Here is a 27272-nt window from a genome sequence, read left to right on the forward strand (position 1 = left end):
CATGTACATCATTAGCATATTGATGCAATAACGTAAATGATAGTGATAGTGATACCCATCATTATAAGGGCCATAATGTATCGTAAATGCGTAATCGTGGGAATAATAACTAGCCACATGGCCAATACATAATCAAATAACACCGATTATGAATAACATTATCAAATAACCAAGCACATCAATATGCAAGTGCTTTTTATGCATAAACTAGCACCATTTCTATTTTTCCCCTTTTGCCTTTTCTCCATTATAATAATAATAAATAAAAAAACATGTTTAAAAAACTATGCCTGTTAGCCTTCAGAAATTGTTATGGCTGCTAGGTAAGACTTTAATTTTACTGGACTAACAAAGTAAAGCAAGGGTTTTCAATGTTCCATGGATAAAATTTGTCAACTAAAAATCACAATTATATGAGTGGTTGTTATTTCATTCTACACTCCCAAGTTAAAATAAAATAAAATGAGATGAGATTCATGCAAAAAATTTAATAATTAATAAATACTGCCCTTGGGATTAATATCATTAAATTAACTAAAGAATTAATTACTGGGAACTCTGCTTATACCGCGTATAGAACAAGACACCACCAAACCAAGCTTTTTGATTGGTGGCTCACACTGTATAACTATCAACATCAACGTAAGCAAAGTGTTGCACAGTACGCCAACTCTTCACCTCAGTTTCCTTGTTGTTCAGTAATACTATAATGAGTGCAATTTAATATTAACAGTTAATAAACATAAACATAATTCAACAAAGACAAAGAGAGTGCATGGGAGAGTAGCAGAAATATAAAATAATTAACTTCTGACATATTTTCTCTAGCATTCTTTTTATAATTGATTATAATTTATTAAAAATCTCTTATTTTTGATAAATTTTATTTTTCATTTAATAATTTTATCTGTTGATTTATATTAATAAAAAAATAAAACTTATTAAAATTAATGATTTATAATAAATTTTAATCAATCGTATAAATAGAAAGAGTTTTGAGGAATCTCGAGAATGAAAAAAAGTGTGCTCAGCATTCTTTAATAATTAAATGTATTGAAAAAATTTTAAAATATGAGATGCAAGTGCAAGGAAGAATATTCGACCCCTTTTCCGCGTTGTTGCTCTCCCCCACCGTTTGTGTGTGCTTTTCTATACCCATCCAATGGGTCGATGTGGGACATTTCATACTCATTTGAAGTGGTCAATAATTCAACCAGCATATTCATGAATTAGAATTACTCTTCTCTTTTACTTTTTTTTCTCTCACGAGAGATTATTTATTCTAATTGATATGTTAAAGCCATAATCTTAATTCTGAGGGACCCACAAATGTGGAAAACTCGCTTGTTTTTGGGGCAGTCAAATTCACCTCTTTTTCCTTCTCTTTTCTCACCCTTTAAATCCCCCCTTCCTCTCACCTTCTTTGTTAAGAAAAACCATTCTCTTCCCTTCTATTTGATTCACACCTCCACACTGTCTCTATCACCAATCCCTTATATCCCCCCTCCACTTAGCATACCATAATTCACCGTCAATTTCCCCATTGATGATCCATTTGGCATTTCATCATATTTCACCACTTGTCCTACTCCACTTGGATAATTTCCTAACGTATAGTTTTCAAAAATCCTTGTTCTTCATGAGCTTATAGTTTATGAGTCCTACGATTTTTGGCAATTCAGCAACACTATAGATATATCTTAGGCTAAGAGAAGCCTTAGCAGCAACTCAAATCCAAAAGTGTAAGCCTTTCTTCTTGTTATTAGTCCATCTTCACCAATGGAAGAGAATATGAAGTGTGAACTAGTTGGTCTCATTGATGAGTTAATGCAAGGGAAGGAGCTAGCAAAGCAGCTTTGTGACCATCTAGTCTCATTATCATCATCATCTTCTCATGAAACAAATGAAGTCCTAATTGAGAAAATACTTTCCACCTATGAGAAAGCACTTGCCATGCTGAATTGCAAGGCTAATGTAGGAGAAAGTAAGGCCAACATTAATGGCAGCATGATGGATTCCCCTTGTTCTTTCACAAATGGTAGCCCCAAAAGTGAGGTCATGGAGCCTGAGATTAAGAACAAAGATGTCTTTAAGAAAAGGTAACGTCAAAAGTTCTTTTTTCAAAAAAGTATTGTTTCTTTTGAACATGGGGTGAGAAAGTTAATGGTCTGATTTCAATTTGGGGTTCTTTGAATTTGTGCAGAAAGACCATGTCAACGTGCACAGAACAAGTGAAGGTGTGCTTGGGAACGGCGCATGAAGGATCTCTGGATGATGGCTATAGTTGGAGAAAATATGGACAGAAGGATATTCTCGGAGCTAAGTTTCCAAGGTAAAAATTTGGGTTTTTTTGCCTCAAATATGCATAATTGAAGTTTTTTTACCATAAGGGAAAATTTGCATAATTTGGTATTTGAATATGACTGAAATTAAAGAAAGGTTCATCTATATAGCCTTTTTGATAAACTATTACTGGAGTTACTGCCAAAGGCCATAGGTAGGCACCCCTCAAACAAAAATAACAAAAAATCATTGGCCAATGGAGTCTAAAGAGGGAAATAAATAATAATAACAAATTTTGGCACGCCTAGCTCATGTTCCCTCGTTGTAACTTTTATCACTTTTCAGCCAATGGAGTGAGTGAGGACAAAAGTGCTTTTTATAAAAAGACAAGTAAAACTTATCTAAAGGACAACGTTAGCTAGATTGAATTCACTACAATTGCAGCTTTTTAATAAATGCACAAAGTGTCATTAATTCTGAGGCTCCGGTATGTGTCCTGCAATATAGAAGGGATGCATTAGTACATTAGAAAAATCTGGCAATCTTATCAAGTTGTGGAAATTGTTTGTTTATTTAGCATGATGGTCTTAAAGGGTGTGGCAGGTCAGTTACCCATTTTATTTAGCATTAAAAACAGTTATGTGCAAGCCGAATTCACAATTGTAGTAGAATAGGGGGACAGATTAAAATACGGCTTTAACATATGGATAAATTATTAAGGATGTGTTTGGAAAACCATCCAAACTTCGTTGAACGGGAGTTTTCCACTTTCCAATGTAGAAATGAGAAGCAAGGGGAGTTAAGTTTGGTGTAACTTTTATACAAACACACACTAAATGTGTCTGAGTTCTCTTAAACGCAACCCGAAAGTAATTATTTTTCTGCTTTGTAATTTTTGTATCAGAAAGTGTATTTTTTTTTCCATTCAACATGATTCTAATGCATTTCCAAACATGCACTAAATGATCCAAAATTATTATAGTAAACATTAACATTTATACGATATATAATAGAGATTATTAATCATTTTTTATAAATTGAATACCTACTACATAGAGATTGATCAAAATTGTACATATGTAATTATTTCATACTATTTAGTAATTTCTCTTTGATATTTCTTTATTATTTATATTTTTAGCATACAGCCATACACTACAGGTCAATATAATCTTTGAAGCTACTACTAAAAAGAATACAAAAGCTGTTCAATAATATTAGTTTTGATGTTCCCTATATCATCAGCATATAAAAAAGGGCATTGTGCCATTCTCCTTATATATTCTAATTACTGAAGTAGCATTTTATATTGAAGCAATCCGTGGTCATTTTTTTTTCTGACAAACAGTGGTTTTGCATTGCAGAGGATATTACAGATGCACATATAGAAATGTACAAGGATGTCTGGCCACAAAGCAGGTGCAAAAGTCAGATGAAGACCCAATGATATGTGAAATAACCTACAAAGGAAGACACACATGCACCCAAGCAAGTCACTTAAACAAAACAGTGATACCCCCATCAAAGACAAAGGTGAACTTGTTGGGAGAAAATAAGCACCAAACCCATCAAATTAAGAATCAACCACGGCAAGAGAAAATAGAACAACAACCACCAGAGACATTTTTCACATTTGGATCATCATCAGGTCTTGAAGTTAAAATAGAGGACATCGACCACAAGGAGGGCATATTCCCATCATTTTGCTTTTCTTCTCCATCAATAGTAGGGTCAGAAAATGGGGACGACAACAACAGCAGCATATTCTCATACACCATGATTGAGAACAACTTAATGGAAAGCTTCTCTCCTGCCTTCATATCTCCAACAACTTCAGATATAGAATCAAACACTTTCTGCCACTGGGGGAGCACTGGACTAGGCCAAAGTGTGCAAAGCTCAGGGTCTGATATCACTGATATAGTTTCAGCACCAACTTCAGTCACCAATTCACCAATAATGGACCTTGATTTCTTTTTCGATAAGATCGATTTCGACACAGATTTCCCTTTGAGCACCATGGAACTTTGCACTTAATAAATTGTCCCCACTTCTAAGTTTACAGCATATGTGATTTCTATGCGGATTAACTGTGAGTTTTGTAGATCCTGACTAGCACCATAACCGAGGGAAGGAAGTCTATAATAATCACCATAGATCATGTCCATAAATGAAGACAATGAAAAACTTCCCTCTTGTGCTAATTAAGAGAGTTTTCATGTACCTAGGCTGCAATGTGAAAATAATTTGTAGGTTGTAGCTTAATTTGGTGCATGTTTGGTTTGCAATGGAAATTGTTGTAATGCGCGTTCCAATGTAGATCTTATGGATAAAAGTAAAATGAAATCAAAAGAGTTCTAATCTTTTAGCATAATTATTTTTGACTCAAAAGTCATTCCGCACCGGATTTCCAAACATGCTCAGTCTCGTGTGGTTTCTCACTTCAGTTGTAACATAGTCATGTATCTTGGCTCAAACACAGCAACAAATTGTGAAATAAATGAATTTTGTCTAAAATTATGATCAAGATTTTGAAAATTGGTCCATGATCGAAATTTCGGCCAACATGTTAAGGTTTTTAGAATCACTGTAATTGCAACTGCATCGACAGTAGCCGAGAATAATTTCTTGCAACAGTAAAGATCGTGACAAAATCGCAACTGCAACGACAATTTTAAACCTTAATTATAATCAATGCACCATTATGAATAATGGCCTACTAGTGATTGACAGATAGGGGTGTTGCTAGGTGCACCCAACAGTATTCATGGTGCACCCAACATTTTTATTAATGCCCAAAATGCCCTTGGCTTGTTATTCCTTTTTAAGTTGCTTTTTCTGACTGAGTGGTGATTCGTAAGCAGATTTTCACATACGAATCAACTTGATTTGTATGAATTATATGAATGAAGTTGATCCGTAAGTATGAAGTTTATCTGTATAAAACATACGGATCAAGTTGATCCGTATGAACTTCATTCGTATGCTTTATACGGATGAACTTCATCTATATAAACCATACGGATGAAGTTCATTTGTATTGTTTTTTTGTTATTTTTTTTAAATTTCTTAGTTTTATTTTTTAAAATTATTAATATGTTAAATTACTCATTTGTGCATTAATTTTTTTTACTATTACAAAATTTAATATATATTAAATTTTGTAATAGTAAATAATTTTTATTTATAAAAAAATATACTGATTAAATAATTCGTATGATTTATATCAAAATTAATTGTCACAATTTATTATTTAAATTTACCTGCGCATTAAATATACATTAGAAATTTTAGTGTTATGTTTAGCAATATTATTTATTTTATAATGTAATTGACTCATTAGTTCAGTTGGTTATAGCATTGTGCTAATAACCTGAAAGTCACAGATTTAATTCTTGCTTGTATGACTCATACGGATGAAAAGACAAAATTAGAAAAATACAAAATTACTAGGTGTACCAAAAATTTCGCTGGGTGCATGTACGAGTGCCCCACCTCAAAACCTACCAGGCCCAAGAGAACACAAGAGGCCCAGTTACCTTGAGGACCAGGTGTAGTGCTGGAACCATTCAGCAATTCCACTCAGAAATCCATTACAACAAACTTAGGATATTTCTACAATTCTGTTATTAGGATAATTATCATTATGTTGCTTTTTGTCTTTTCTTTGGTTGGCCTTTTGAGTGGCAATTCTTATCTTTCTGGAGAAGATGCTATAAATACCATAGAAATGAATAATAGAAGCAAGAAAGAATTATGAAATTACCTGTTTGTGTCGAATAGCATAGAGTAGCTTAGTCTTCTGTTCGTATCAGGCCTACTGCTTACTGACAGATTTCAGATACATACTCAATTATGCATTCTTTGAGTAAAAACAGCTGCATATTGTGTTTTTATTAGAATTGGGACCACAACTATTATTCATCAAGTTACGACAATCGTCTTAACTCTAAAAGGCTAAATGGAATCCTAATTCCTCACAAGGAAACAAATGCATAAAGGATAAATGGAGATTTGTATGAATCTGGCTCTCAAACCTCGTCTATCGTTTAGAATATTTGTGGATTGTCTTAATTCCCAACAAATCAGGCTACTCTGAATCCTATAGTACAATGTTTGTTAACCTTGGTGAATAAGCATTAACCTTATTCTCATTTTACGGGACACAGGGACAAGAGGGGGTTACAGAGGTGATGAAAATAATATGCCACCCCTTATGTCAATGTCTGACCACATAAAAATTAAAAAAAAAAAAATCAATTTGACTCAAGTCATGCCAACTAATGTGGCACGATGATTTTTGTCTCTTTCTGTGGGAACTATGACTCGGAATGAAAGCACTAGTGCAAATCTGTATTATCTTGGTACCGAACACAATTAATCAATTATTTACTATGTGAATTCAGAACTTGACTTATTTTTTGGTTTATTTGTGGAAAGTTGCACAACAGAAGATAACTCTTTATTTTGTCTGAATTGCTTCGTCTTTTTCAAAAGACCACGTTTAATGTTAACATATTTTTAGTCAGCACAAAGAATTGAATAATAACTAAATCGTTTATTTTTCCATTCCTTTACTCATTTTCATAGAAAAAAGGTCTTAATCTCCACAGTTTTTACTCATTTTCAATCTTATCCCGTTATGGTTTTTCAATTTAAATAAGTTCTTACACTTCCAATTTACAGCATGTTTTCGTTATAGCAACTGCAACTATTAATTTAGTCTCCAATGAAAAAATAATAATATTAAAATGAAGAGCAATAAATAAAAGAAACGTATACATAGAAGAAAGGAACACATCCTAGAATAAAAGATCTAGAGCGTCTACTATATGTTCTACTACTATTTAAAAAATGAACTATCTGAAGGAGTGCCTACTAGACAGAGAAGCAAACATTGGGTTAGCTAACGAACAGTAATATGATAAAAAAAAAAAATTGACAGCTGAAAACCAGAGACTATTTCAAAATTACATTTAAGAGAAAGAACTAATTAATAGAAAAACTATTGATCTTCAGTCCAAAAAAAAAAATATTGTACTATGTTTAAAATAAAATAAAAATTATACGTACGAAAATTTTAATTTGTTCTTTAAAAATGTTCTAAATGTATTTTTGTGGGGTGTCAAATTCTGGTTAGTTTAGTCCAAGATATTTTGTCGCCTTGTGCAAATATATGGAGATTTTTTTCGAATTCATGAGAGATTAATTGTCTGTTACAAGAGGAAGTTCCAGCTAATTAAGGTTTGTCTTCATCTGCTACTTTTGGTACGATGTTTACATGACAGAGATAAAGGATGTCTTGTTGATTCATGTGGCACTCTGTGTCAAAATTATCGAAATCGTTGTGGGAAAAATACTAGCTCCAAGTTCGAGAAACAAATGCATACGAGGTTCCAAACATTTGTTTTTGATTTTTTGTTTACTTTCTAAAATTGAGTTTATACAATTTTTATATAAAAAGAATATTTTGCATAATAAAAATATTTGAAAAAAGGGGATAGTAATAATAAGAAAAGGAAACCTCAAAAAAAAAAATAAGGATATAAAAATAAAATAATAATTACCTAAGTGCACACACAATTAACCTATTTTTTCTTCTGGCCAGAGAAAATGAAGATTACAATAAATCAATGGACAAATTAGTTAAAGAATTATTATTAATACAACTTATCTAAAAATAGATGGTCCAGCTTAGTACCACAAAAATGGAGAAATAAAATAACTGAATATCGTATAGCTCAAAATAATGATTTAACCAAATGCAATTCATATGAAAAAAGTTAATTAATTCTTTAAAAAAACAACAAGTAAACACATTAAAAAAAATAGAAAACAATATAAAAAATGAAGATATTAAAATGCAGTGATTTGAATCTTGCATCTGTCAACTTTATCATGCACTTTTCATTTTACGTATGGGAACAAAAATAACTTTTATTCCAGAACGGTGATTTTGGAAAGTAATTTTTATTTTTCAAAATGATCATTTTAAAATAAAAATAAATATTTTAAAATTATTCCAAAAATTAAAAATTATTTTTTGAAATAACTATTTTGAAATAAGGTGATAAAAAATTATTTTAAAATAACTATTCTAGAATAGAATTTCTTCTATTATGAAATAGTTGTTTTGTAAGTGTATTTATATTCTAGAATAGAAAAAAATTTATTCCAAAATAGTCTTTCGGAAATAATTTTTTCTATTTTAGAATGGTTGTTCTCAAATATATATGTATTTTAGAATAATATTTTTTTTTGAAATAGTCAACATGAGAAGCTTTAGATTTGTGATTTTTTTTTATTGGTGTGGCGCAATGGTGATGTCTGAGGTGTTATTAGACGATGTTGGAGGAGAGGATGAAGGGTGGAGGGTGGATGCACGTTACTAAAGGAAGAAGACAAAAGAAAGAAGGGGCATTTAACTTCTTTTGGGAGGTGTGCATTTTGGTCTTTGTAATTGATGGACTGGGCCTTATTGGGCTTCTTATGGGCAGTTATTAAACATACCTCCCTTTAATTATTAATATACCTCCCTTTTCTATTTTTATTTGTTGTAGAAAAAGTTATCTAATAATTTATTTTTGGATTGTGAAAAAAGGAAAAATTATTTTTAATATTTGATTTTCATTTTTTATTTCTGAGCAAGAAGGGCTAAAGCCTAGGGAAGACAGGGAAACTAAAACAAATTTACTAAAGTTGAAGCATCATACTCAATTGATTGAGTAGAATATGTAAGTGTTATAAATCATTTGATATTATGTTTAATTCCTACAAATAAAAAAAATTAAAAAAAAGGAAAAATTGATCATGAATCAATATTTGGTGTTCATTCTCGTGCATGAGTGTCCGAGTGTATGGCATACATGAACTAAATTTATATACACTACAATACTCTATATTGTATTTTTCTCTCTCATATGGTAATTGAAGATGATGAGTAGATTTTGAATAAAGTTAAGAATAATTTTTTAAAAAAATATTACTCATTTATTTTTATTTATAAGACTCAAGTTTAAAATAATATTTTTTTTATAAGTTTCAATCTATAATATTTCTTGTACTGATTATTTTTAAACTAAAAATATTTCTAATTAAGAGAAAAAAGAATATGTATTAACAAACAATTAAAAAAGAAAAGAATATTAATTTTGTTTGAAAGACAAATAGAAGAGTATTAATGACAAAGATAATTATAAAAAAATTATAAATCTATGACAAATTTATTATTATCAACTAAATTAATCACCTTTGTTAATGTTAATGATTTTAGTAATTGAGTCTTATAAATAAAAATATAAAAAATATAAATATAAACAAATTTAATATTAAGAATTAAATTAACTAATTTTGTTAATAAACATAAATTAATCAATTATGCTTTATTTATTTTTGCTTCCATCAATTGTGTTTTAAAATTAGGGATAGAGGGAGTCCTACTTTATCTCACGCAAATTGAGGCATTAAAAAGAAGATATACATTAGTCAATTGTATAAAGTAATTTTATATTGTGAATTTCAATCATATACTATAATTTTGTTGATTTTAATGAAAATTATATTAAAAGTTATGTGAATGGTGGTGAGTAATTTGTGATTAAGTGTAAAAATCTGGCAACTCAGAATTAAAATAAGAGTTTACTCATAAAAATATGGTCTTGTTTGGGGTCACATAAGAGTTTACTCATAATTTGTGATTAAGCTTCCATTGCAGATTTCGTTTCATTTGTGAAAAGACGAACCTGAAAGAGAGAGAATCAGAGCAAGAAGAAGAAGATGATCTATCGGAAGTGGAGTCTCCTTACCGGCCCGGTCACCATCCTCGGCGGCGTAGTCGTCGCCATCGCCGCCGCCAACGTTATCTTCGTCAAGAATGTAAGCTTCTTTCTTCCACTCTCCAAATCCCATCACTCCCTTTCTGCACTTAATCCAACCCCTTCATGGTTTTTTCCAAAGTTGCGATTTTGATTGATTTTTCCGGATTTGGGTGCTGATTTATGATCTGGGTCTTCAGTAATTTATTGAAATTATTGCTACTTTTTTTTTTTAGATTTGCTTCTGTAATCTCGCTAGTCTCTGATGTGTTTATCTCTCATTAGCTAATTGTGTTCATTTGATTCATTTTTATTTTTGAATGAAAATGAAATTTTTGACAAAGTTTAGTTAATTGCCTCCACCGATTGGATTATGGATGTTAATTTGTTTGCTCCTGATCCTGAAGATGTGGGATTCATCCTTATAAAAATGGAATTAAAGGCCTATTATTGAGCTTGATAATTGGGTTTGTGTGGAGTCCCCTCTGTTATTTTGATTGATTAAGAGCTTGTACTGGGCTGAAGTATTAATCAACTTAGCTTTATGGTTTTTGAAATGGATTATTAGATGCCATAACGTAGGAAGACAAGAGAACCGTGTTTGGTTTCATTCTTGAATTTTTGTTGTTCGAACTTCACGGGGTCCTTCCTCTTCCTTAGGTGTAACATGTGTGTTCCCTGGTGAGTGTGTTTTGTTGGTGTATGTAATGTGAGCCAATTGCTGGCTAAATTGTGTAGGGATTTTTTTTATCAATTATATCGAATTAATTAAAGAAGACAAGTTTTCCACTCAAAGATATCATTATTTCACTTTGTGATTGGCCAAACAAGGCACTATCCAATTTATAGTAACAGCCAACTTGTAACCTACTAGGTGAGGTTGCTTAGATGAATCAACCAAGTCCAAAGACTATTGAACTCTATCAAAAACCAAATTCTAAGCAAAAATCATTTGTAAGAATTGCTTTCTCAATGGTTTGTCCTAATATTTAGAGGTTGAGTTATATCACTCAGATCTGTTTTTGTTGCATTTTTCTGGTTGTTGTTTTAAAGAATGAAAATATTATTAAGTGATGTAATTTACTTGTACTTTACAGGATCCATTCCTCCAACCAGAGGAGAGGAACTATGAAAATCAGCCTGCTACCAAGTAGGAGAAAAGAGACAACAGAAGTTTGCGTTTTGATGTCATTTAAACCCTGATTTATGAGCTCTGTATACTGTTTTGCAAGATACGCTCTCGCTAGTTAATAAGATTGAGTTTCTGAATGAAGTCTGGACTCTGGAGCATGGGCCCTCAGTTTAGAACTAACCTTCCAATGTTCTAGAAAACTGGTTCATACTTCAGAGATCCTTACTTGTCTCTTTTGTACAATGTCAACTGCAAATGCTTAATGTGGTTTCTAATCTTCCATTTCTTTCGTTTATCCCTATATATTTACTGTTAACGCTTGCCTTTTTGGATTATTATGGCAAAATTCACACCTAGCTGTGCTTAATGCTTGGATTGATTCATAAAGATGGCTTATAAAATTTAAGTGTAAGACTGATGCTTGTATCTTGCATATGTGATTAACTTGGCTTCAAGCTTAAGATGTCCAAAATGTCTTATAAAACAGAAATCCCACACAATTTTGGATATTGGGCATTTAGGGTGGTTGTCATGAAGCATCGATACAGACATTTGCTTCACAAAATTTGTACCCATTTTCATTACGTATTTGATACTGATCCTCTTCGATACTTTATCAGTGTGTATTTGTAAAGTATCAGTCTTTAAAATAAAAAAGCTATGAAAATCTAATATAATTACATATCAAACATGATCATTATAATGTAGAAATATAGAAGCATTGCTCTTTAATGAATACAAAAATTGAAACTATCCACTCTGAAAGATATTAAGAAAGGAGTGAGATTGATATTTTTCCTAATTGTAGATAGAAAGTCATTTATGATGACAATGATTTATAATTTTTGCATTGTTTGTAGAAATGTCTAAAAAGTATGTTCTTAACTTGGATTTGCAAAATAATAATTATATATTTTATGTTTTTATGAATTTTTATAGACATTTAGATATATAGCTTACATGCATTGTATCATATATATCTTCAGAATAATTGTATTGTTGTATTGAATACGTATCATATCTGATAAACATCTATAGGGACATCATAGGGTGGCAGTAGTGGCAGTAAACTATTACTGTTATTTCAAAATTGGATGGACATCATAGGGTCGCAGTACTACTGATCCTGCTCTAGTCTTTTTTAAAAACTGGATGTCATTCAACAAAGTAGCACAAAATTACAGGATGAAATTTCAGTTTGCTATATGGCAACAAAAATGTCATTTCATACATGTTTTATTTACACATATGAAACGAATCAATGGTTGCAAGAAACTTTGCCGTAATACATGAAAAGAGAAATTTGCATTGGTCTTTGCAGCTTACCAAGCACACCAGCTTCAGCATTATTCAATCCTGTGACTTTATCTCTTCATCTAAGTATAAAAATAAATAGGTATACATGCCTCACAAAAATTATGGTGAAAAGGACATAAGATGAGTTTATACTTGAGTGCTACGTTTACATTTGTGTCTGGCAAGCTTTTATTAAGCTATACAGTTCCATGTACAGATCGGAGCTCAACCTAATGGCTTTGTTGTATAAATCTGTCCTTTGCAAACTAATAAAGGTATTGGAAGAAACTACCATGCATCAAAGAATCCTGAATTTCAAATGATCATATTTGTAAGCATCTTCAAACCCTGATGATCCAGTGACAGATTATTGTTTATTAAGCATTGAGTAGCATTTGCATGATTATGTCATTCCATGAGTCGATTGGTCCTGGCAAACACCAATGTAGACAATCATTCTGAACTTTAGCATTCTTATCTTTTGCAAATGGCTGGAACTTCCTGTAAGGTCCAGGATGTCCATCTGGTCTCAGCAGTGAAAGAAGAGTTGTGTCCAAAAGTTTCAAGTTCACCCTTTTGGATCCTAGAGAAGCAGCCTTCTCAAACTCTTCAAGTTCAATACTTCTCATGATGGAATCTACGTCTATCATATGTATCTGACCCTCTTTGAAGGGCACAGTTCTATTGCAATACCCTCCACTAAACCACTCCCCATTCTCAAAGTGGTCTGGTGTGGTGGTTCTGAAGAGAACAGTGGCTTTGTGGTTAGACTTTGTGAAGAACTTGAAAACTTCTTGTAGTACTTTGCGGTACGCGTAGTCGAATCCCAGCTCTGTTAAGTTCTTTCCAGGGCAGTAGTGGCAGCCTATGACTGTTTTGTTTTCATGGTAGATTGCAGTCTTGAGAAACCATTTTCCACCACCAATGACAACATAATCAAAATTCTTATACTGTTTGGTCCACTCGTCGAGTGTGTCGAGATAAAGCTGTATCTCTGAAGAGGTAACTCCATTGAAGTCCTCAAATATAGCTGCTTTGACAAGGAAAGGGGTCCAGATTACTGAGAGTGTGAAGTTGTGAGAACGAAATTTCCATATCTTTGATCTATATTCCTTGTCATGGTAGATCTCAACAGCTGGTTCCACCTGCAGATAGAATAATTGGAATTTGATCCAATAACCCAGTTTGTAGGACCAAATAGGCAGACACTACTCGATGCCACAAATAGTTATGCCAGGTATGTTTGTAGGGACAAATCTAATGGCACTAAAGAGTACAACACATACCAATTCGTGAAAGAAGCATTTGAACAATAAAATCAGTTAGACCAAGTATTGAGACCAATGAATCCCTTGTTCCTAAACATTTAAAAGAAAAAAAATGTTCTTGGCTCAAAACTAAGAGAATGGTTTATTATGAGTTATGGCAACAACAAATTGAGGAAGATCCAATGGCAATAGGTAATTTAGTGATGGACACAACTTATTTTACACACTAAAGTAAGTGTTATAATCTTGGAAAGTAATATCTCAACATTTTCACACTAGTTATTCAAAGCTAATCTTGAAGGTTTGATCTACGGTGTACGTAGACAAGTCTTTCCATATCCAAGATAGGTAAAGATGCTTGAAAAAGACACTGTAATAGTATATACTGTTTGAGTCTTGAAGGCTATAGACCAATCGTATAATATAAGCAACAGCTGTCATCCACAAATGGAATCAACAGCTTTATTCAATGAAAAATATTATTATGCATAAAATAACATGCAGTGCAAGCTATTGAACCTTAGTGCCTGTAAATCATAAAGTGAAAACAACTAATAGATGATTGATTTTGACCATGACGATTCATGATCGATAGACCAGACACTCTATAAACAATGAAGGTGCAACTACAGAACTACTTAGTAAACATCATGCAATCACATGACTCCATTTTAAATTATTGGAATCTTGGCCTTTACAAAATCTAAACAAACAAAAACTAAGAAAGGTAATGTCACACTTATTTCTTAAAAATAGGCATGCAAAAGAAAGTGGAGGGAAACACATGTACACCTACTGAGGTATCAAATTTACAAACTGATTAACTGAGCTAAAATTTACAATCTTTGCCTTTAATGCCACACTGATTTCTTAAAAGATGGCAAGCCAAAGAAAGTGGAGTGAAACTCAAGTAATGTACATATACTTAGTACTAACGAAGAATAAAATCTTTTTTAGCAAAAAAGGCTAATCATATCAAATTGCAAAACTAGTTAACTGAGCTAAAATTTACAATCAATACCTTTGAGAGAACGCAAAGTAGGGACTGAACTTGGTTGCGGGAGATGGAATCACCAATGAATGACAATGATTTGTTTCTCATGAGTTTGAGAAACTTTCTGGGATTGAATTTGGGCAATTTACAGTCTCGTGGGGTCCACCTCCAGTAGAGGTACTCTGAATCAGGACGTCCATTCTTCATACAATTTTGATGAGGCTCAATCACACGGCAGCTCTCATTGGTGTACACTGGCCCAGATAGGTCTTGCACCCAATCTCCCACAAAAAGATCACATTTTTCTGCAATTAAACATTTATAATAATGCACATTACCACTGACATCAAAGGCTAAGCACCAACATAAGCACTTGACATTACTCAACATTTTTCTAAGATTGTTCCCTTTTTTTGTTAAGAAAAAGAAGAACAAAATGTTTTATATGATTTGGCATAAAAAATGTTCATTTAAATTAAATTCCCACTCTTGTTCTAATTGCAAGCAAGTAGAGCATAAAGCAAGGTTTTAAATTGTAGCCGCAGTTGTAATTTTGTCGCGATCCTCGGTATTGCGAAAAATTGCAGATAAATTGTCACATAAACCCCCCAAAACCTTGATATTACGGACAAAATTGCGGTCGCAGAACCATTTTTTAAAATCTTGTCAAGAAGGAAAGTATCAACAAGTTATATTAGTTGAATTTTTGTTTTAACACTCATTTGAAGACTTGAAGAAGAAGAACAACAATTCCCAAAATGTAGAAACAAGAAAGCCTTGGTGGATAGTTGGTACATTCCATGACACCCCACCAACTGAAACAAAAAACCATGTAAAGCCAGAAAATCTAAATGGTCCCAAGCAACTAAAAATGAGAGGAAAGAAGCAGTTGGTTGGTACATTTTTTATGTTTTTGTCCATAGACAAAAAATTTCATCTTTGAAGCTCATACAAGACTTTTTTTCCACTTCATGCAGGTCTCATTAAAAAAATAAAAAATTAATCACTACAGGAAAGTAAAATTCCCTTACCATTCTTAGAGATTTGTGTCTGAATCTTCTGATCATTTTCTGGAAACTCATCAGAATCCTGAAGAACAGAGGAAGAGAAAACAGGGGACACTGCTTTTGCATCTTCCAGAGGAGGAGGTGTCTCCACCACCACCGATGAGAAACTGAATGAATCCCACAAGAGAAGACGAAAAGCGAGACCCACCAAGAAGATTGAAACTCCTAACTTCACACACCAATGGTTGTGCTTTTGCAGAGACAATGGACCCGAATCAGACCTCACTCTCTTCACCATCTTGTGTCAGAAACAGAGCAAAAAGATGGAAAAGGAACCACAAGAAACTTTGCTGCTACTTTCTCATGAAACGGTGCTGTTGAGTAATTATTATAGGGAAATGGAAGCAACTGATTATATTGAATAAAGGAACCTGTTTTCTGCATACACTCCTTGTTGGGATAATAACGTTTTGCTGATGTAAAAACATATTATGTGACATGTACCATGTGGCAGCCATAAATGGTCAAAATAAAACCAAAATAAATTAATATTATCATTTAAGAAATTGGAAAACTTTTAAAAAGTTTGCACAAAGAGAAACATCTGTGAACTTCCTTTGATAGCGAAGAATTTGTGTCATTTGGTCTAACAGAATGCTCTCTTTTTTAATCCATGTGCACGTGTGATGTTCACAGATTTTTTTACCTTGAAACTATGATTTTGGTGAATTTCACATTGTACTTTGTTGGTAAATTCATTCATATTTTTTTGTAAATATGATTTATTGGACATGTAACTCCTCTCTCTCTCTCTCACACATTCTCATGCATTGCACAATGGAATGAAAAAAGTAGTTTGATGTTGTAGGCTACCAACATTACTTTTTATTTTTTTAGAATGAAACTCGCTGCATGTCAATAGACTATAGTTGAGTAACATCAAAGGGGTTGTGCATATAATTGATGAAACCACCAACTTTATTCAGAGATGGTATAACTGTTTACCTTTTCCAGTTTCACACTTTCTGTGCTATTACCTATTAGCCTAGTACATTATCTGGAAGCTTCTTGTGTAATTTTTCTTTGAGGGGTTAGCATTTAACAAGACACTCTATTTCTTTAACATACTTTTTATTATTACTTAAAATTTATTAAAAATTATAAATAAAATTTATAAAATATAACATGGGACCACAAATTAATGTGTGTTTTTTAATAAATTTTATTCAAAAAAAATATTTAAAAGAATATGTTCAAGAAAAAATTATAAAATAGTAACACGTTACTAAATGTTTATTATCTCAACCAACTGTATAATATATTTTTAATTAAGTTTTTTAATTTATGAAAAAAATAACAGTATACAGTTATACTGGAGATTAGTTGGGATTATAATGATTTTGTATTACTTAAAAATTTCTCGATGTGATTTGAGAGTATCTTTCTTTTGCTTTTATTGTGATTATAAACTATAAAGTCTGGACACAGATTCTTTAATATTTTGGGATTATTTGGATGTCGGTGCTAATGACAGCCACGATTCTTTTTTCCCACATTTAATGATTTGCTTATAAAAAAGAAGTCCATTTAATAGTTTCTTTAACCTGATTAAACCAATATGATAAGAAACGGTCACCTACTTTTAATGAATGTTATAAACAAGGCACAGTTGGAGAGAAGAAGTAGTTTGTAAATTTAATGAAGACCGATATATAAGAGCTAAATAATCAATTAACATAGTAGCTGTTCAGTTTATTGTATTGACTTTTTTAATCTAACAATCAATGTTAATAAATATTTGACCCTTATCAATAAATAAGTTATCAAAATATACTCCTCAACAGCTAGTCCCTATTAATCATGATTCATGACTGTTTATAACATATCTTGGTGTTAAATTTTTGGTTTATGACACAAATTTTGCAACTTCATGAGGTCACGACTACACTTGTGTTCAAACTTCAAAGTTCTTCAAACAACTAACACTAACAAAACCGAAAATTACTATAAAAGGTGGTCAGAAATAATAAAAAAAAATTTGAAGCTACAGAAGGAAGTTTTCGGTGGATTTTAGCATTTTATGAGTTTGGTATGACATGATGAACACATCAATGGCCAGCATTGAGTTGAGTCCTATTGTAGGGACCAAATGTTATTTCTTACCTTATCTTCTTCTAATTGAGAGGAAGATATAGGGCTCTCATGTCCCTTCACAAGGATCCTATCTCAGTCTATATTTATTTTCTCCTCATCTGTCGTGCACTGCATAACCAAAGACAACCCGTATAAAGCTCGAAGCTATGCTAGCTCATACATCCCTTTCGTCTTTATTTCATTATTAAAATAACTAACATAAGGACAAAATTAGGATACAATTTCTTACAATATTCTTTTAATAATTATTCCAATATATTAAAAACAATAAATCGACTAAAAGATAGATATATTTAAGATCAAATATGTTTTTGGTACAGTCCCTTAAAATATTTTAGAATGTTAATTTTAATCCCTATAAAAGTTTAATACGTTCTTAATCTTTACATATACACAAAAATACGTATTTTAATCCCTGGTGAAATACTAAATCCACACCATTTTTTATAAATGTAACAACTAAAGATATATTTAATTTTTATAGGGACTAAAACCAAATATTTTAATATAATTTGAAAGATCAAAAATATACTTTATCTATATATTTAATATATTAAATATGTATAAATATTTAATATTTTATTTATTTAATAAAAAATAGAAAGAAGATTTTACTAAAATTTAAAATTATTCACATAAAATATGAAAAACACTAACAACAAATTTACTCTATACCAAGTAGAACTAATGTGAGTTCTGTTCTTTATTATGTGAGTATCCCATTTCTTCATAACTATTGATGTTATATGAATTTCAAGTTTTATTAATTATTTTATTGTTATTATTTTCACATACTAGTATACCTCTATTTAAAATACTAACTATATTTGATCTTTACGAGAAACACTATATTTACAATGTATTAAAAAAAAGAACTTCAACAAACAACAAACTATATTATTAAATACTCTTTAATGGTTACTAACCTCTAGCATCAATAGTTTTGAAACGGAGGGAGTATTCATCAACTCACATCAATTTCACCAAATAAAACTAAATATGCAGAAGAAGTGTCTTATTAGCATTTTCCTAACGATATATATAAAGAGCACAGAGGAAAAAAAGCCTCTTGAAAAAATGGGTGTTTGCCTAGACTATATTCATGGTAGCTTGTAACATAATCCAAAATATTGAATACCAATTATTTTTCGTCTTTCCTAAAGTGCATACTTTTATGTGTGTGAACATATAGGACTTAATAGTTAATACTGTGATAAGGATGTCTCATCTTGTCATCCATGTGATACATTAGCATACTAATCAACTCTAGAAGGCTCTTAATAAACTCAATTAACGATTTTGGAAAGTTTGAAAACTTGGGGTATGACCTTTCTAAAGTGAGACATGTCACACTTTAGAAACTAAAATAAAAATCATGGTGATTGATTAGAATATAAATGGTTAATCTTACATGCATATACAAAATAAATCATGGAGGTACTGAAATATCAAATGTTATTTTTTTAATAATAATTAAAATTACTTATTTTACTCACTAAAACAAATAGCTAATATTTAGTATATACGTGTAGGAATAAAAATAGGTCTGGTCAAGTCAAATTTTACTTAAGTCGAACCTAACTCACTTTATATTTCAATAACTCAAGTTTAGGTATGTTACCTGGTCTATTTTTAGGCCTAAGTCTGACCATTGTATAAGTTTGACATGACCTATTAATAATGTTATTAGAATTGAACTGATTATTGAATTAATAAAGATAATGATTCAAGGTTCAATGGTTTAATCGGAGTTAAATTGAGATCAAACCGGTTTCAATAAAATACATTTTTTTTAAAGTATATAATATATTAAACATAAAAAACATGATATGCATAAAATTATAATGTTTAAAGTTAAATTTCACTTCAAAGTATATCAAGTCATAGCATATAACAAAAGTAAGTTATATACAAAAGTAAATTTAATGCATCATAATATTTTAAGTTCAACAATAACAAATAAAATCAATTAAAAAAAATAAAAAAATAAAATATGATTTTTGTTGAAATGTCAAAACCAGTCCAACCACCATTTTTAGTGGTTTTTCTGATTCTTTACTAGTTTCTCTAGTGCATGATTGGTTCAATTGTACACTGATTTTGGGGGTTAAACCAATCAAAAAAGCCATTGGTTCAGTTGGTCTAGTCCAGTTCTAACAACCAAGCATGTTAGCCTATTTAAAGGTTTGTTTCAGATGTGAAAAATTATTGTATAATAATAAAATTATTATGCAGTGAAATATTAGAATATAAAGTAATGACTAATATGTTATTTCTTTGTTACCCAAAATTCAATGTGTTGTATTCTTATTTATTTTTTTATTTAACAAAACTAAAGATTTTTATTAAAAATAATGAGACAATTTTAAATAACAAGATGTGGCCAAAACTTGTCGCCTACAAATATTATACCTAATAGGCTACTAAAATCTTTTAAATCTCACTAAAAGAAAATAATTATTATTCTCAATACCTATTTATACTTATAGGAATTAACATATTTCAAATATTAAAATAATTCAAATTGTCAAATCCTTAAAATAATTTTATAATTTCATTGAAATAATTATAATGTTATATATTCAAATAATAATAATAATAATAATAATATTTTTATTAAAAATAATTGTTATTAAATAAGTTAGTCCGTGAGATTTAATAGTTTTTTTTTTAAGGTTTATGGTCTAACCTATTTAACTAAAAAGATTAATTTTTTTTTAGTGAAACAGTTTTGCTAAATGAATCGAGCCATTAAAAGGACTGAGGTGCTATTTCCATCCTTATACACTTGCATGTTTGTTTCCAAAAGGGGTAGAATGGCTTATGAGTAAAGCAGAAGCAGGTCGTGAGGAATCCACCTCCAAAGCATTAGAGCTGGCCTAGTCATGAAACACAGCAAGGCATAGCATGGTGTGATTTGTGACAAACTTGTCTTGCTGCTTTTGTAGTCTACCCTCATTCCCCAATCATTTCTTTGCCCAATTACATCTCTTAGAAATTTGCACTCAACTCCTGGCCCTACGGGGAACCACCTACCAACTCAATTTTGTTGGATTTTCACTTTGTTAATCCATGCCAATTTTCAACACTGAGATTTGGTTCTTCTAAGTTGAACAACTCATCTTGGAGGGTAAAGTAAATAATCTCAGTCATTGATTAGAAAATTACTTTACAATGGTTTTATTTATGCATGTGCATATAGTATCAATCATTAATTTTCTCATTAACTGATATTATTATTACTTTACCCTCTAGAATGAGTTGCTTACTTTAAAGTAGTTACATCCATACATAATCCCATAGTCACTCACATCTATACAGGCTGCACTACTCGAATGTTGAACACATGGTCGAACTTGTGATTATTGGCTATGTATAACGAGATTCGTGGGGACTAAATAAATATGAAGTAGTTAAGATATATTTTCAAAGTACAGTGGCTTATGGTGGATAACAATTCATCATTCATAACAGCCCAAAATTAAACTAAAAGAACCAAAATCAAGTAGAACTAAATTTATGTTATGTAACAATTTACTATAAAAAGACAAGCATAAAAAACAATTTAAAAATACAATTTCATATTCCAAATGGTTTTTTTTTATTTAAAGTTGTTTTTAATAGAATCTAGAGGTGTCAATTTGTTACTTGTTATTGCGGCTGATTAAATTACAACTACTATTTTGTCAAAACAAAAATACAAGTGCTATGGTTCATAAAAAAATATTTGACTACATACCGATCGATCAAGAAATACGTTACATTGTTTTCCACATCCGATTCTGGACCACAAGCAAGATTGCGAGCAAAAAATTGTTTATGCTTTTTTTGGTAAACCATTTATGACAAAAAATTTATAGTACAAGAATGACAAATTTACATATCATGTATATAATCTATGCAAGCCACGTGGAAAATGGTTTGGACCTTGGCAGCAGACTGAATAAATTCTAGTAAAAATCATGAAAAGATTTCAAAAATTTCCCGTGATCTGATCCGAAAAAATGTTTCCAAATCTGTGGAAGGGTGAAACAAAGATCTTCTCAAATCTCAGAAGAAATTTTATTTCTACACTTGTATTATGCAGCTGCTCTGGGTACTTTCATGCCAAATCCACGCCTTTCTTTCTCCACTCTGTCAAATTGTAAACACAAGAGGATTAACAACTATCCTAACTGCAGGTTCTTAAAGATTAGTAAATTATGTAATGAGAAGAAAATTATTTAAGAAAACATACGTTGAATCATCAAATTGATAATCCTGAATTGAAATAACAAGTACTGGACAGATTGATCTTTATATGAATAAGCATCATAAATGTAATAAGAAATTACTCCTACAAAACTTGTTCCAAAAATCCAACTGTTGAGAACTCTTTATTTATTTATTTATTCATTTCCACTTAAAATCTTCAACAAATAATGCAGTGGAACCAACAACCTAAGCATATCCTCCTCCTTGCAGCACACCAAAATGATCCAAATAAATAACCCTTGTGACTGCTTGTTACAAAATCATGCACCCCCATACCAGATAAATTCATATTGATTTGCATTGTTTGCTTACTAACCTAGGAATCCTCTACAAGTCAAAATATCTAAAAGAGACAAACAGATATGTGGAAAAAATCCTCCTAATCTATAGGCTCAAGACGACATGCAATAGTCAATACATTGACTGCTAGGTAAAACAAGCATGGGTTGTTAATATAGGGAACCAACATTTTAATATCTTCAAGTAATAAAAAGAAACAGAAGGGCACTAAGACAAAAGAGGTAGTCAATCATTAGATAAATGGAACAAAATCATTAGAAACTCGGCACTTACGTTGGTGCAAGTTTGCCAAGGCTGTCCAGATCTTCTCCTGTGTCTTCGTCCTGGACTCTCCCAGAAATCTCAACAATATAATATCTATTGCTATCACGAGGAAGTCCTCTACGAGAAAGCAAATCTAAATCTTTTTGGTGAAGTTCTCTACCATTTACATAAACACCAGTATTTCCACCAGCACATTTATCTGGCATTGGATGCCGGAACTCTTCTATGAATGGCTGCAAGAGAAACTAACAGATTAATTTATATTGATCAGCATATAAGCATGTGAGAAATGGAGTGTGCCAGACTAGCATAACTTACCAGAATTATTCCAAGACATGGTCCACCCATGACACCCCAAAATCCAGCTCGAGAATCATACCTGAGGAAGCAAAATTATATAGGCAAATCAATTACTAAACTATATAAGCAATCGGTATAAAATTTAAGACTTTTCTTCTAAGCTGTTATAACTCTTCCCAAAATGATATGTAAAAGACATGTAAAAGTGAAACTATCAAATTTAATGTTATTTTGTCAATGAACACACTGCATATGATAAGAACTTGACTGATTCTACTGCATTAAATAATTTGATAAATTTTATCAATGCAATTTTAGAAAGCTTTGGTCCATATATAAATAAGCAAAGCAAAGAACTAAATTTCAAAATCTTTGCTTATTTATATATGGACCAAAGCTTATTTATATATGGACAGCTAGTAGAATCAATGGGAGAATGTCTAATTTCAAAATCCAGCCTGGACAAATCTTTGCCAATTGGCAAATTCTATGGACCAAAGCAAGAGTTATAACAAGTAAGCAAAGATTTGTCCAGCCTGGGTAAATCTTTGCCAATTTAGTAGAACTAAATTTCAAAATCTTTGCCAATTCTATGGGAGAATGTCTAATTTCAAAATCTTTGCTTATTTATATATGGACCAAAGCAAAGAACTAAATAAGCTTTGGGACAGTAAAGCATAATACTTACCAGTAATTCCCAGGCTGGATTGGTCCAGCTAGCTTTTCAGCCTTCTTAATCATGCAATCTGATATGGGCTGTCCGTTTACAGTAACATTATTTTTTTCATTATCTTTCTTGATAATGTTTGCTAAAAATGATTCACCCCTTTTGCTAGATCTAGGATGATCATGTTCTCCGCTTGCATCACCCAAATCCTGGGAGATCCCGTTGTTAGAATAATCAATGACATCCATCTCAGTTGCAAGCACTAGCTCTTTCAAAGAATTCTGCCTTGAGGCATTCTTTTCTATTTTTTCCGTCTCTTGATCTGACCGACTACTTTGGTTTCCTTTCCCTAATCGATTTACAGCATTATTAAATGAACCACCAGGTGAAGACTGAGAGGCTTTAGTCGGTTGATGAATGGACTTAAGAGCTTCACTTGGAGCAGCCATAACCTCAGAACTATTTTCATCATTAGAAGTACTGGGAGATGAAGAATGGAAACTTTGCCTCTCCCGGGACTTGGTAGAGTTCAAGCTTGGGTCTGCAGCCAGCACAGGAGATTCTCTATCAACTGAATGAAAATCATAACCAGAATAATCATCAGACGAGAAGTTTGCAGCACCCGTGTTCACATCACCACGGGCATGGAATACACGACTATTCACAACCTCATTAGTGGCATCATCAACTCTCGTGGATGTGGTAGTTTCCTCTGTTTGTGAATGAGGAGAAAAAACTAGCTTCTTATCGATGACAGCAAATTTTATTTCTGAAGAACAAGCTCCACATCGCATTTTTTGCTGACAATTTTTCACCATGACCAGTGTCTTTTTAGGCAGTTGCAGTAACTCATAGCAAATATGACATGTGATGAAAGGAGAACCACCAGCTATAGGAAGGCAATGACGACCACCACTACCAGGCACTACTTTTCGAGGACGGCTTCCAACAAATCCACCCATCTCAGAATTGTAGTCTCTGGGCCATCTTGTATGCAGTTGTTTTTCATGCAAACTCACAGCAGGAATGGCAGTTCTAGCATTATGAACATGTGGACCAACTGCCCCTGGAATCTCATGACGGTATAGCATAGAATCATTTGGGGTATGAGGGAATCTGCTGTTACCGAATGCAGCAGGTGCCGGCACTGGACCTCTTCTTTTGTTGTCATAGCAACGAAAACATGGGCAAGAAGGTGGGTGAAGCATAGCATTCTGTGCACATGCATCATATGAATCTGGACCAGTATCAGTATAGCGTCCAGGAAAGTAGGGGTGCATTGGTTGTTGCGGGAACTGACGGGGTAAAGGATGTGAACCTCTCATCATCTCAGATACAAAAGGATCCCCATATCCAGGAACATAATTGGGATTATGCATAGAAGGGTAGAAGTTGTGCATAGCCATTTCATGACCACTTCTATAAGCATATGGATCTTGATAATTAAAATAAGGGGAACCTGCCATATGTTTATTACTAGTAGGGCCAAAGAATTGTCTTGAGGACCTGTTCATCGCTGATGATCCATCTGGAAACCGAGTTTCAGGGCCACTAAAAGGATCTGGAGGAACCATCTTTCCCTCAGGAAGAACCTTTTCTTTTGGGTTACTAACCACCTCACAAGACTTGTTCAACTGGTTGGACAACTCATCCAGCTTCCTTAGAATCTCGGCTCGATCTTGCTCAAGGTGCTGAACCCTACTGACACCATCCATGTCCTTGTAATTCCTCCATTGCTCCCCATAATTGTAAGAAAAACTGGAATAGCTATTTGAAGATCCCTCGTCGGGATAATTCAGAGTGGCAAATCTCACATCCTCCATATCTGCTTGTGGCTTTCTCCAAAACCCCTCCATCTCACCTCTTTCCCCAATTGGCAAATTAGACATTCTCCCATAGAATTGGTCCCCTCCCATGTGAGTCTTCTGCTCCTGCTGCTCCCTTCCAATTGACTTACCCCTTTTGTCCTTATTGACATTAAAACCATCCTCCAAAACCCCTTTCTCATCCCCATCTCTAGAATCATCCAAAAACCTCTCATGTCCTTTATTTGATTTCTTCAAATCCCTTCTTTGACCCTCCCTGGAGGAACCACCACTAGACCTAACATCAACATCTGAATTATCACTCAAATCAACTACCCCTTTCCTCAAGAAACTTCCTGATGCGTCTTGATCTCCCCCACCTTGTTCCTCATCTGAGGCTTGCCACAACCTACCACCACCTTCAGAACCTTTAGGCTTTCCTACAAAGGGAATAAAAAAAAAGTGGAAACCATAATAAGAAATCAGAATTTCCAACCCCTTTTCATGCTTTGACCTTTGAACACAAAAGATCCTAACTTCACCAAACCAAAAACACTAAAGTCTCAATACAGTTAACACAAACAAAAAAACTCTAAAGCACATTAAATCAAAACAGACCTTATGCTAAATTGAAGAAGGAGAGGGAGATGAAGAAAGGGTACCTCGAAGAACAGTGTTACAACCACCACATTGATAAACAGTGTAATTGGCAAGCTCTGGAAGAACATTTTGACACTTGGGGCACCGCACCAAACGCAACTTGGTTGAGTCCTCCATTGCTGAAACTGAGAGATAATACACAACACAAACACACAAAGGACCTCTAAGTGTAACCAAGCACCATAACCAAACAAAGAAGAAGAAATATTATTAATGTAGAACTTTCACGTAGAGGTCCAAAAGGAAGTGTTTGGCTTCTTGGAAAAAACAACAACAACGTCAGAAAATGAAGTAACAAGGTTGTGGGGCGAGGAAGGAAGACACACAGAGAAAAAAAAAAAAAAAAAACAGAGAGAGAGAGAGGGTGTTTTGTGCTTTTTCTTTTGGTGCTGATTTCCCTTTTGGGTTTTCTTGGTCTTTTTCTCAGAATCCAAACAGCATGAGACCAAAAACCGAAAAAGGGATGAAGAGAAGCACAGTGGGGACAAAATTTCCTTTGGGAATCTTAGAACTTAGCAAAATTGATCCTTTCATTCCATTTCAGAGTTACTGGAAAAAAAATCACAGCTTTAGAGAGAGAGACTATCATATAATAATAGTAATATAGTAAGATATTGTTCAAGGTTGTAATAAGGGGTGGTGTTAGTTGGGCTTCAAGGAGAAATACAAAACTAAAATAATTGTGTCTAACTGTCTATAATAAGTTAATAACCAAAAGAAGCAAACTTAACAAATTGGTGTAACTCAGCTAACACTTCACAACACAAATTGAGTTTACTAGAGAAATATCTAAATTCAATCTTCCAATATAAATTGGTGTAACTAAGTTTTGATTGAATTAATCCAAAGGATTAAAACTTCTGGGATACATGATGTATAACGGGAAACATAAAGTCCTCATTAGGGTAGTACGAAACCAAAAAGAAGAAGCAAGGGTTTTTTTTTTCTAAAAAAACATTTTTATTCAAAATTAATTTTAAAGTGAAATTATTATTTCTAATATTTTAAAATAAATTCTGCTGTAATTATTGTACAATTGTTAATTTCACACAGATTTATTATTATTATTATTTT

The 27272-nt window shown here is 32.4% G+C and overlaps 3 protein-coding genes across 3 annotated transcripts; 1 reads left to right on the forward strand and 2 right to left on the reverse strand.

The window, feature by feature from the left end:
* Positions 1-1432: 1432 nt before the first annotated feature.
* WRKY60 (WRKY transcription factor 60) lies at positions 1433-4654 on the forward strand. Its single transcript, NM_001251748.2, is given in 3 exon segments — positions 1433-2099; positions 2204-2332; positions 3648-4654. Coding segments are annotated over 3 exon segments (1122 nt in total). The 5' UTR covers positions 1433-1779; the 3' UTR covers positions 4321-4654.
* Positions 4655-12574: 7920 nt separating this feature from the next.
* On the reverse strand, positions 12575-16423 carry LOC100794524 (protein trichome birefringence-like 25). Its single transcript, XM_003548443.5, has 3 exons — positions 15819-16423; positions 14815-15092; positions 12575-13670 (listed from the first exon to the last, which is right to left on the reverse strand). Exons 1-3 carry the CDS (start codon positions 16090-16092, stop codon positions 12903-12905), a joined length of 1320 nt encoding a protein of 439 aa, XP_003548491.1. The 5' UTR covers positions 16093-16423; the 3' UTR covers positions 12575-12902.
* A 5241-nt stretch (positions 16424-21664) lies between these two features.
* LOC100798240 (protein ENHANCED DISEASE RESISTANCE 4) lies at positions 21665-26870 on the reverse strand. The gene is made up of 5 exons (XM_003548447.5): positions 26201-26870; positions 23755-25978; positions 23085-23145; positions 22776-22999; positions 21665-22082 (listed from the first exon to the last, which is right to left on the reverse strand). Exons 1-5 carry the CDS (start codon positions 26313-26315, stop codon positions 22028-22030), a joined length of 2679 nt encoding a protein of 892 aa, XP_003548495.2. The 5' UTR covers positions 26316-26870; the 3' UTR covers positions 21665-22027.
* Positions 26871-27272: the final 402 nt, after the last annotated feature.

The sequence above is a fragment of the Glycine max genome, chromosome 16 (assembly GCF_000004515.6).
Source record: "Glycine max cultivar Williams 82 chromosome 16, Glycine_max_v4.0, whole genome shotgun sequence".
NCBI classification, from domain to species: domain Eukaryota; kingdom Viridiplantae; phylum Streptophyta; class Magnoliopsida; order Fabales; family Fabaceae; genus Glycine; species Glycine max.